This window comes from Ursus arctos, unplaced genomic scaffold (assembly GCF_023065955.2).
Source record: "Ursus arctos isolate Adak ecotype North America unplaced genomic scaffold, UrsArc2.0 scaffold_12, whole genome shotgun sequence".
NCBI classification, from domain to species: domain Eukaryota; kingdom Metazoa; phylum Chordata; class Mammalia; order Carnivora; family Ursidae; genus Ursus; species Ursus arctos.
Window position 1 is genome coordinate 25,375,544 of NW_026622786.1, and position 12,752 is coordinate 25,388,295.

General features: G+C 35.3%; 1 protein-coding gene across 3 annotated transcripts in view; it reads left to right on the forward strand.

The window, feature by feature from the left end:
• DPYD (dihydropyrimidine dehydrogenase) overlaps nt 1-12,752 on the forward strand; it is a 788,803-nt gene that overhangs the window by 178,819 nt on the left and 597,232 nt on the right. For all 3 annotated transcript variants that reach the window (XM_026497557.4, XM_057310448.1, XM_048220250.2), the window contains exon 4: nt 11,142-11,229. In XM_026497557.4, the coding sequence (XP_026353342.2) occupies nt 11,142-11,229 (88 nt within the window). The remainder of the gene's footprint in view (nt 1-11,141; nt 11,230-12,752) is intronic.

Consider the following 12,752-nt stretch of genomic DNA (forward strand, 5'->3'; position numbering starts at 1 on the left):
TGTTTTTCCCTAGTCGATTCAGATGACCAAAGTAAAAAAATTAAAGTTACACAGGATGTTGTGATTTTAGTTGCCAGTTGAAATCAGTGTATGTTAATTTTTAATTAAATGTTATGCTTGCCCATTGCAAAAAAAATCAAACATTATAACATTGTATGAAGTTAATCTATCTCAGATCTTAGCCCACTGCCCTTAAGTAGGTTTACATATTTACACAGATATTTTTTCATAGTCAACATATCATGTAAATCTAGGAATCATATCATAATAAATAACCTATTTTATGTGTTGATTAAACTATTGGACTTTGTTTCTCTTTTACACCTTTATTAGAAACCAGATAGAAATCTGTCAGTATTGCTATTATTGTTATATTATTTCTGAAATTGCCTTCAAATAAGTTGTAAAATATACAGTGTTTTCAGTTTTGGTATTTACTAAAAAGTTTACTTTAAGAGCATCTATAACTAATATACCTTTTTGGTTACCTTCATATAGAGGCTTCGCTGATATTAAGTTAAACATACAACAGGTGTTTTAAAATTTGAGAAGATAATTTGTACAGCATATGGATATGTTATAAAAAATAATGTTTTTTTTTCTAAGAAGCCTGGGAAGATCCTCAATATAAATCAAAGAGTTTATGACACTACTGGGGAAGTAGTCCAGGTGAAATAAGATTATTGAGTAGCAGGAAAGCTATAATAAAAACTGTCAGTACTGTCACCCAGTTCCCTTTAAGGTCTATAAAGGATCAAAAGTATATTGAGCATCATCTAACAGCTGTTTGGAATGTGAGGGGAACCACAGTTGTGGTGAGCAACAATATGCTGGTTTGGAAAAAATACACACATCTTAAAAATGGTTAAAAATGGTATGTTGGACTATAAAATGCATTGGGAGACGGGTTTTTGAAAATGTCTGCATGCTAACTAAAATGTAACTATATTATGGAAGCATGTAGTCACAGGAATATAAACTTATTCAAATCAAAATGACATATAAATATAGGTATTTTATTTATAAATTGTTACTTAAGGAAAGACCATATTTGTACATAGACAGTATATTTTGTCAGGGGAAAGTGCTACCCTACCCTGGAGGGTAAGAAATTATTTGTTCCCGCCTCATAAAATGGCAGCAATTGAATAGAGGAAGGGAGAGCTTTTGGCTTTCGGCTTGGCTTAGAAGAGAAGGTGCGACTGTCTTTGGTAGTCCTGAATCCAGGTTCATCTGACACCAGCTGCCTCCACCATGCTGCCTAAATTTGACCCCAGTGACCCATAGGTGCACCGATGGGGAAGTCAGTGCCAGGTCTGCCCTCGCCTTGAAGATCGGCCCCTTGGTCTGTCTCCAAAAAAGTTTGGTGATGACATTGCCAAGGCAACCAGTGATTGGAAGAGTCTGAGGATTACAGTGAAACTGACGATTCTGAACAGACAGGCCCAGAGTTTTTTTTGTTGTTGTTGTTTTGTTTTTTTTTTTTAAATTTAAATTCAATTAGCCAGCATATAATACATCATTAGTTTTAGATGTAGTGTTCAGTGATTCATCAGTTGCATATAACACCCATTGCTCATCACATCACATGCCCTCTTTAATGCCCATATTTAGGTGGTACCTTCTGCCTCAGCTCTGATTATCAAAGCCCTCAAGGAACCCCCAAGAGACAGAAAGAGGCAGAAAAATATTAAGAACAGTAGAAATATCACTTTTGATGATATTGTCAATATTGCCTGACAGATGCAGCACTGATCTTTAGCCAGAGAACCCTCTGGAACCATTAAAGAGATCCTGTGGGCTGTAGCGTTGATGGCCGCCATCTTCCATGACATCATAGATGACATCAGTAGTAGTGCAGTGGAATGCCCAGCTAGTTACTAACTACAAAGGAAAATATTTCAATAAGGGATCATTTGACAACCAAAATAAATAAAAGAAGAAAGAAATAAATAAAAAGAAGATAAAAAAGAAAAGAACTGAGAAATATGCCTAACATAAGCACTGAAAATACGGAAGTACTAGGAGATAACGTGTGGAGCGGGAATGAAGGAAAGCATCTTTTATCACATAGATTCTCATATTTAACAATTTGCTTTCCTTATATACTTGCTCAACTATACATCTATAATAAAGATAAGTTACACTTTTAGTAAGGATATATCCATTTTCAAACTTTGCAGTATATATTTTTTTTAAGATTTTATTTATTTGACAGAGAGAGACCACAAGCAGGGGGAGCTGGAGAGGGAGAAGCAGGCTCCCCACTGAGCAAGGAGCCCAATGCAGGGATAGATGCCAGGGTCCTGGGATCATGACCTGAGCCAAAGGCAGGCGCTTAGCCAACTGAGCTAACCAGGCGCCCCAAACTTTGCAGTATATTATTGTAGTTCAACCTACCATCTTAGAATTTAACTTATTTTTAGGAGAAGATTATTTTTACCTCACACTGTTAGCATGGAGAAACAACCAGAAGCCCTAAGAAGAAAGGATTCCGTATAAATAGCTTGGGATCACTGATGAGATTGGCATGTGCTTTGGGGATTTGATTTCTGAAGTGTAGTGACTTGTAGGAGTTTTCCATAAACATGTATGAGCAAATATGTATGTGCCAACTACTAGCATAGATGCTGAGTACAAAAGATGAGTTATAGTCTGTGCCCTAGATAAACCCGTAGTGTTTGTTTTTTTTTAATTGCATTAGGCGTTAGAGTTTCTTTTCCCCACATTCCTTTGATCCATTCATTCACTCATTCTCCTTTATTGGCCGCCTAAGATATACGTGGTACAGTAGTAGCTGCTGTGTGGCATGCAGAGAAGCAGCACATATGCATCCAGAGCTTGCTCTTGGTATTAAGCTCTGGTCTACTCATCTACACAGGGTAAAATCCTACTTGTGCTTCAACCCCTAGCGGAAGTGTCTCTGTCAGAGAAGTCTTCTCCTGATAGAGAAATAATTTCCCCTTTTGAAAACTTGTAAGGAGAAAATGAAGACTTGATGCATATATTTATGTTTGTCAGATATCCACTTTATTTATTTATTTATTTATTTATTTATTTATTTATTTATTTATTTATTTATAAAACGACTAACGATTTTAAAAAATTTTTTAAAGATTCTATTTATTTATTTATTTGACAGAGAGAGGGGGTGAGAGAGAGAGAGCAGAGGGAGAGGGAAGCAGCAGACTCCCCGCTGAGCAGGGAGCCCAACATGGTATTGATACCAGGACCCTGAGATCATGACCTGAGCCGAAGGCAGAAGCTTAATGGACTGAGCCACCCAGGCACCCTATCCACTTTATTTAATGTATGTAAATAGCAGTAAAACATTATGCTATGACTTCCACATTAGAGAAGGTACCATATAACTTCCAGAGCATTTTAAGGAGTATATGAAAGCCTGTGAAGTAACTAAAGAAGTACATTCTATTTAGTGTGAATATATAATTTTTTAAAATTCTCACAATAAACTTCTCAAGTACAAATTCTTGTCTCCGTTTGCATATGAGGAAGGGGGTGCCCAGAGAGTTTTAAGTTGTTTACCTAAAGTCATAAAACCAATAAGTAAAGTCAGTGATTAAATATGGGCAATCAAGCACCGGAGTCTGTTCTCTTAACATATATTCTATGTTTTCTCAGTACATTTTAAGGCTTTGGATTAGCAAGCATATTTGAGCATTTAATTAATGTTAGCATGTATATGTGTTGTGTGTGTGTTTCCTCTGTGTGTGTGTGTATAAATTATACATATATATACATTATATATATATATATAATATATATATATAATATAAATTCAGACTTATTTATGCTGGCTGTATTTAGTATAGCCAGATTTTAAAGGAACCCTATCCTAGGTACATGGCTTGTCACTGTCTCATTACAGAAAGAGAGAAAACTCTTTATCTTCTTCTTGAATCCAGCCATCTTCCTGTCCTAAAGTATTCTCAATCCCTACCATCTTTAAGATGGATAAAGAATGGTTTCCTAAGAGAGTGTTGCCAAGAAGAGCATCCCTCCAGAACATAAAGCAGAGCTTTTATCAATGATATTCTCTGGTTTTCTTGATTAAAGTCTACCTCTGTTGTAGCTGCAAGTGACAGGGATCAAATTATATCATAGGTTTTAATGCCTAGTTGTCTCCTGGGCAGAAAAACATTTCATAAATATTTTTATGTCTTTTTTTAATTCATTGACTTTATTGTAATTTTCTGTCTTATTGATATATAAAAACATGAATGTGTAATATTAATTACTTCCAATAGTTGCAATAACTTATTTTTTATTCCATTTCAACAATTCAGTTTTAAGTATGATCTTGTACTGTTTAAATAAATTGGTAACAGAGGATATTGGAAATGGGGGGCACTCTTTCCTCACCACCGTGACCTGCATTGGTCTCATTCTCCTCTCTAAGTCCCACCATAATTATCATCAGTACTATACATTTGGCAAATAAACCTTGTTTCCTTTACACAGTGTGGAACTGTTGTTTAGTATTGTTATTTAAATCTTACCTTATTTAGTATTTCTAATATCTGAAAAGCCCCAGTAGATTCTGAAAGCCTTCAGGATTGACCCCACTTCCTTTAGTTAGACTCGTTACTCTTTTCATACCTACTTAGTTTTATCTTCTGCATGTAGGAATGGTGTGTTTATTTTCTTTCAGTGAATCTTCCTGCAGTTCTTAAGGTACACTGATTCCATCACATCCTTTTTGTTCTACCTGTGCACAACAAAAACTTATTTTCAAGTCCCATCTTCTCTTGTAAGAAAGAGAAAAATGTAAGTTTAAGAGTAGCATCCTCAGATATCACGATGATACTCTCTTTATGTAGTAAAATAGGACAATATGTTTAAAAATTTTCAGGAGGTGATACACAGTAAGTTTTTACAGAAATATTGTATTTGCTTGCTGGACAAGATGTACATGAGTTTGTGGCTTCTTATGCTGTTGAGGTTTTTATAGCATACTTAATTTTTTAAATAAGAATATGTTTAAAAAGTGTCCTTCTAATACAACTAGCTATACCTAAGTTATTTAAAATGTAATTAAATTAGCCTCCTAATTTTAGGAATTAGTGCCTCAATGACTACTCAGGTTGGATTAGCCTTTGAAATCATGTGATGCCGTAAAACCCTAATGTTTTCATCTTGGCTTGAGAAGCTTCTTGAGGAGACCTTTCACTTTTTTTTCTTAAACTAAAATTGGACTCCAGGAGAGAGGATACTGTAGCCTTTTTCTAGCTGTGACTTCTAAACTGCTTTTTTCTCAGTCTTCCAATTACTCTGGCAAGGAGGCAGTGATGTTGCGAAGAGATAAGGTCAGTAGAACATCACCTTTTAAAATTCTACCCTGTCTTTATACGTGAATGGGATAATCCTGGGTGTAAGATGGTAAATGTGTTCTAGTAGTTTCCTCAGCTGCCTTGGTCACTGGTCTTCTTATGCTTCTGGGAGATTTCTGGAGCCCCAGTACTCTCATGTATGAAGTGGAGATAAAAGCAATCTTATTAGTTGTTAACCAATTAATATATGAAGATCAAAAATGAGTATCAAAATTTAACATAAGCCCTTCCATTCAGTTCAAAGTGTGCAAAAAGTGTAAAAGATACTTTTTTATCTGAGAAAACTGATAATTCTCTGATATAGACTACAGAAAGATTATAGATAAGGTTTTTTTTATAAATATTTTATTTATTTATTTAACAGAGAGAGACAGCCAGCCAGAGAGGGAACACAAGCAGGGGGAGTGGGAGAGGAAGAAGCAGGCTCCCAGTGGAAGAGCCTGACATGGGGCTCGATCCCAGAACGCCGGGATCACGCCCTGAGCCGAAGGCAGACGCTTAACGACTGTGCCACCCAGGCGCCCCTATAGAAAAGTTTTTATGTTTTTATGTTTTATTTCCGGACTCATGACCATGATCATCCAACAAGGTATTTTGAGTATCAGTTATACGAATCGTGTACTGTTTTAAATCTTGCTTGTTTTGAATTGTCTTGAAGCCACCCGCATATGAATGGAAATTTCTAGTAGATAAATAACTATTTAAAAATCGTGTTTAGGTATTACCTATAAATTCAAATAAATATTAAAAGTCTTAAAACATGAACATCATGGGTTCAGCATCACCAAAGCAGAATGGTGCACAGCATAAAAAATTCATTTACTTTTCACAATGCTGCCTTAGCTTCCCAGTCCAGCAGAATGTAGAAGCTGGGCCAAGATGCATATTAGGAATATTCAAAATTAGTGCCAAATGCCCCTGAGCTAGTAAGAATCTGTTGTGTAATCAGAAAAGCACAATGAGAAAGAATATAGGAAAGACTACTAATTGAATATTGAGAGAAGCGGAGAGAATTATGAGAATCTGGAAATTGCTCTTGATTGTTTAACGTATCAGAACATTGAATTAGTCTCATCATGTTTTAAAGATACCAACTGTCTTTCTTGGGTATTTCTATTATCTGGTACAAGGATTGCAAGCTGTGTATATCAGATTTGCGTCAGACACTTCTAACCCCCCATTTCTTGATTTACACTCCTTCCATTCAATTCTGTGCTGTTTCAGTAGAAATATTGCCAAATTGCCCCAGGATATTAGGCTATGTATTCGCCTATACTGGTGATTATAGGGTAGGGAAGTTAGATCTGTACCCCTCTGCTACAGTTCAGTTAGTTAGATCTTCCAAATGAAGGTACTAAACATCAAATAGCTGAGGCAATACAACATCAATATTAGGAAAATATCTTATTTTTTTCCATGTAAATACTAACTTGCTCAGTTTGATTACACGTAGACTAATATAGATTATACATAGCCTGATCAAACCGTGCTAGCTTGATTGAACCGAAGTCTAGCAAAAAACCAAAGACAATGAATGCAACATGGAGTTTTAAGGTTTTCAGATAGATTTGTGTGATTTTTTTTTTTTAACTGAGGAAGAAATTGTTATTTAAACTCATGGATTGGAAAATTCTTTAACAAGCATAGGTGACAATTCCAACCGCTATGGATGCTTAACAATAAAAGAAGCAGCCGTCCGTTCTCAGATGTGTGAAGAATGAAATCTTGTTCATTTCATGACTTCTATAATTTTTTTCTGGTTTATACTACAGAGTAAAGCTGTCCAGCCTCACTAATATTTGGGGAGAGGAATCATGGCTCTCTTTCTCTGGAGAAAGCTCTGTATATCTCTAGTAGTTTTTGTCCCTTAAGTAGCAGTACTAAAATTTTCATACATTTTTTATGGTCATGCTGAATCATGAAGGATTAACATTATTAAGGATTCTATATTTTGCCTTTAATGAAATCCATTGTTACACTCTCTATTAAATGGGGAAATGAAAAAAGTTTATCAGTAGTAAAAAATCTAAGATGTTTCATTGCTTAAAAAATAATCTAATATATTCCTTTTAGTATAAATATAATCATTTGGGGATTAAAAATATTACATAATTGTTTATCTGAATTAACTTTTGACTCTTACGATGCATTTAAAAATAAACTGCATTATAAAAGAGTAACTTTGAAACATAAAAGGGGAATTAAATGAATGAAGATAAAAACAAGTGTAATTTAAATGTTGCTTCCAAGGAAAAATTTATGTAGAACTGTGGTTTACAATAATTGTTGACATATTCCCCTAAGTACTGTGTCTGTGATTTTTCATGGTATCAATCATTTAAAGCAATTTAGGTAATAACATTCTGACATGCATTTCTGCTATTTTATTTACACCATTTGCCTACATCATTGTAATGCAGTACCTTTCTGATTTGGTACAGTAAATGCACTCTGTAATATCTATTATGGCATGGTCAAAGGATAATTTATTGTCAAATAGAAAAATAGGTCAACACTAATGTCACTTGATGATCAACCCTCCCCCCCCAAGTTTAATAAAACATCTCACCAGTATGCATTCCAGTGCAGTGGTTGATATTTTATTAGGACTACCTGGCTATAGCAGTAGTGTAATTACTGAGCTGTCAGAGTGATAAGTGGGATTAATGGCAGCCTGATGCACTTTAGTCTGCAGAGCGCTTAGAGAATTGCAAGATGGTATTATTATCAGAGTCTGCCCATTCTGGCATATTCATGGCACCAAAGAAAAAAAAAAGAATGCTACAATTCAGGTTTGCATTGCCCTGCCTCATTAACATCTGACATTTCCAACAGCTGTTATTTGTGAACTAGCTCAATAATAAAAAGGGAATTATTTGGTAAAGAGGCTTAATAACCACAACTAAGAATCCTTACATTGTCAGTGCTGTTAAGTGAATCTGTTTATGTTGAATTTAAGATTTCTCTAGAAGAACATGGAAATACACTGTGCATTAATTTGCCTCATTCACATCTGCTGACAATATAACTTCATTTTTTAATTGCCTTATTATTCAAGACGGGTGTTAGAAAAAAGAAAAGCAGAAAATTTGTGACTTCATTAGGGATAAGCAGGATCTATATGAGATATATGTATATATATCTGATATATATATATATGAGATATATGTATATATATGTATATATATATACATACATATATACACACATACACATATGAAACAAATAAGTACATTTGTTGCTTTATTACTGTGAATTGCCAAATATTTTTAAAACTGTTGAAATGACTTTTTTTATAAATTAGAAGGTATTTAAGATGGAATATTACTTGCTAAGTTTTTAGCTATTTTATTTTACTACATCAGAGGAAATCCTTTCAAATCACTAATAATGTACAACATATTTATCCGTGTGAAGGTAGTATATATAATATCACCACATTTCAACATCATAGACCAAATAGACCATGCATTATGCTCTGCTTGCACCGATATGCACTGTATGCTGCTGATTACACTTTCAAGAAGTTCTTTTTGAACTCAGTGACAGTGTTTTAGGGGAAAAATCATGAGTATGAGAAGATAGGAATTCAACTAAATGATAGATGTGAATCTAACAATGGCATTTAGAGAAATGATAGGGGAGAGGTTTAATGACTACATTTCAGAGAGGACAATTGATTATGAAAAGCCTTTGGTACTCATTGTGTAAAATTTAATTTAGAGAGAAGACTAAGGGCACAAACCAGAGAAAAGAGATCAGATTTAAAAACAAGATATTAATTAGGTGCTGAGAAATTGGTTCAGACAATGAAGAGGACTCTCCTACTCACAAAAGAATGACAAGGAGACTGGTATTGTTTTCTCAAAGGAAACGAAGCAAGGTCTTTACACATGAAAGTAGATAGAAAATGAGCTAGCTAGTCACCTTTGTCACAGAGCAGTGTAGGATTCATTCTCAATGAAATTCTTGGAGAATTCTGGTCTTCTGACAAATGTGACAGTGGTATATCTTAAGTTTTAGATCTCCAGCCTAATTCTACTCTACTGCTGTTCTCACTGTGTGACCAGCCAACCTGGATTAGTTCATGTACCTTGTCATGTTCTCCAGGCCTTGGCATATATCAGATCATTCTCTTGAGTGACCTTGCACTCCAAATCCCACCCTTTTCCGCTTCCCTAATGCCTATTTATTCTTCAGTCTTCCCTTTGAGTATTACTCTTCCCAATGAGCTTTCCCTGCCTCTCTCCTTCCAGCACTACTGTTCCTCTTAAATGCTCCCTTAGGATGCTATTTTCACCTTGAAAACTACAATTGACTTTTATATGTGTGAACTTCCTCCAAACTGCAAGGTGCATGAGAGCAGGACCATGGTGGTCTTGTTTATCAATTTTATATCCTCATATCCCAGGTTCTGCCATGTAACAGGGGCTCATTAGATATTTATTAAGTGAATAAATAAATAAACAACACACATTAATATGCAAATTAAGGACCATTCTAGCCTGTGGTTTCAGTCCTGATGTATAGAATTGTGATTCTTACTGTATGGATCCAACCATGTATATCAGAATCACCTCAAAGTCCCCCCCCCCCCCCCCGCCAAGTACAGATTCCCAAGCCAATAACTCAGACTCAGGAGGGGCTCCTCTGTGAAAACTGTGACATTTATCAAGCTGGTTCTTAGGCACACTAAAGTTTGAGCATATCTCTGGTTGGTTGCCCAGGAAGCAGATTTTGAAATGATATTAATATGCAGGAACTTTATTAGAAGATCAACATTTGTACAAGAGTGAAGGAATCAAGATTGGACAGATAGCCATAATAAAGGTTGCAGTGGATTTCTACAGGCTTGTTTCTCAAGTCTGGGCAAAGGTACTGGGCCTCTAACCTCTTCACTGACCTGTAATTGGAAGAAGGCTGCCATTGCAAAGGGGACACGACCTTGGTTGAGCCTGTTCCCTTTGGCTGAGGGTGCAGCAGCAGGAGAATAAATGCTTCATTCTGGAAGGGGGTGGATCTGGGCTGTGCATTGAAGCATGTACTACAAAGCCCCATTCCCATGTGAATAGTTTGTAGGTTACAAAACATCAGAAAGTTGGAGGGAGGGAGAGATGGTAGGTAACAAAGGAGGGAGAGAGGAAATGTGGGAGACAAAGTGGGAGGGATGAAGGGATGAAGAAAGGATGTTACAAGTGGTCAAATGAGAGACTTTGCTTCTGTGTTTGTATAATAATTGTGGTGTAAAGGCATACAAAACTTTTGTCATAAAAGACTGCATTCTCTAAGCATTGTCAGTTTAGTGAGAAATCAAAACAAGACTGGTTTAGTAAATGAGTAAATGATGTATCTTAAATAATTATGGCCCTCTTAATCTCTAGGAGGAACATGGAAATGACGAGCAGTTAGCCTGAGTGGTGCTATTTTATACATCTCAGAAGGTGTACAAAATAAAAAATTTTTGTACATAAAAAACAGCACTATTGGGGCGCCTGGGCGGCTCAGTCGTTGGGCGTCTGCCTTCGGCTCGGGTCATGATCCCATTGTTCTGGGATCAAGCCCTGCATCGGGCTTCCTGCTTGGCGGGAAGCCTTCTTCTCCCTCTCCCACTGCTTGTGTTCTCTCTCTCACTGCCTCTCTCTCTGTCAAATAAATAAAATCTTAAAAAAAAAAAAAGCACTCTTTTATTTGTCCTTACTAGATACTAACTCTGGGTATTGGGTAGAGAATATTTAGAATATTATCTCAGTTACTTTATAATTTCTTTAATCTGGCTAATTTATTCCTTAGGTGCCTGAAATGTGCAGATGCCCCCTGTCAGAAGAGCTGTCCAACCAATCTAGATATCAAATCATTCATCACAAGTATTGCAAACAAGGTAAATTCAGATTTAGCTCTGCAAATGAAAATAACAGCACTTGATCTTGGTATCTATATAGTATGACCTGTGATTAAAGCATAAAGCTTGACTTATTAAATTGGGTTAAAGCATTAAAGATATGATTTCTATAGGCATGTGAAAATGTACATTTGTTAATTAGTCTCTTCCATGTTGTGAAATAATTATTATAAAAATGCATATTCATTGTTTATTGACTTAAAAATTAGTTTTTGTTGAAATTAATGATTTTTTAATCCAAGGCACTCACTGAGTAGATTTTCTGTAGCTTAAGCTTGCTAAATGCTTATGGATAGGAACTGTCATTGATTAGCAAAACACATTTCAAATTTGTGAAATATCTTTGTTTTAAAATGTGTTTTGGTATTAAGTCTGGCACACTGAGACATACCAAGGAAATGGACTTTTCTCTGTTACTTAAAATTCAGTTAATTTGTTTAAGATTTGGAATAAATCACAGAGACTAGATAGATTTATAACCAAAAAATTAAAAAAAAACAGGCTTTTATGAGCATGAGTAGAACAAAAGGAATTTTAATCTTTATTTTTTTTTAAACCAGTGTAAGACTAAGCCCAGTTTTTTATTCACTAAGTGAATGTTTGATTGATTGAATAATTAATTAATAGTATCTTTTGTTTGTGAAAGGAGTATGTGAACTCTTAGCCAAGTGTCTGATGCTTTAGCAAATGGGCAAAAGCTGAAGGAAGTCTTTCCAAAATGATGCAGAGAATCACTCTTCTCACAGTGTTTGACACTTACGTTCTAAAATGCTGTACAAATCCAATAAGTACTTCTTCAACAACCAGCTACCTTTTTTTTATAAGGATCATTTCTCAATGCCAATTATTTAAAAAATATATATATTTCAGAAGAAAAATGGTACATTTATATAGTTTTAGGATTTCAAAAGAATTAAAGTTATTAGATATATGGTATGGTATTAATCTACATAGACATATTTATAGGATTTTAAGTCTAGGTTAAATTTTTAGATTGACCACTTATTGTGAACCCAGGAAAAATTATTTATGAAAGAAAGACAGCATCTGTTTTATAAGGTTGTGGTATAAATGAAATAATACTTGCATGTGACCATCTCTAACATAGTCATTATTTAACAAATATTTTGTTGATGTGGAATTATTAATTCCTCTCTACATTCAGTATGATAAATATCATACAAGGGATTACTATTTGGTAGCTGTTATTATTTATTGAGTAGCTGCTATGTACCAAACCCAGTGACATGTATTGAGTTCTTGCTATGGCCCTGCCTTTTAGAAGTTCATAATTTATGAGCAAAAAGAGATATGTAAAGCATGTGCACACACACACACACACACACACACACACACACACACACCATATTGAATGTGGCTGGTGCTGCAATCCATGCAATCCAGGAAGAGTATTCAGCATGGGCAAAAGCAGCAATGTGAGTGTGTACGCGACAAGTTTGGGCAAATGTAAGAACTCCAGTGTGGCTAGGGTAGAGCCTGGG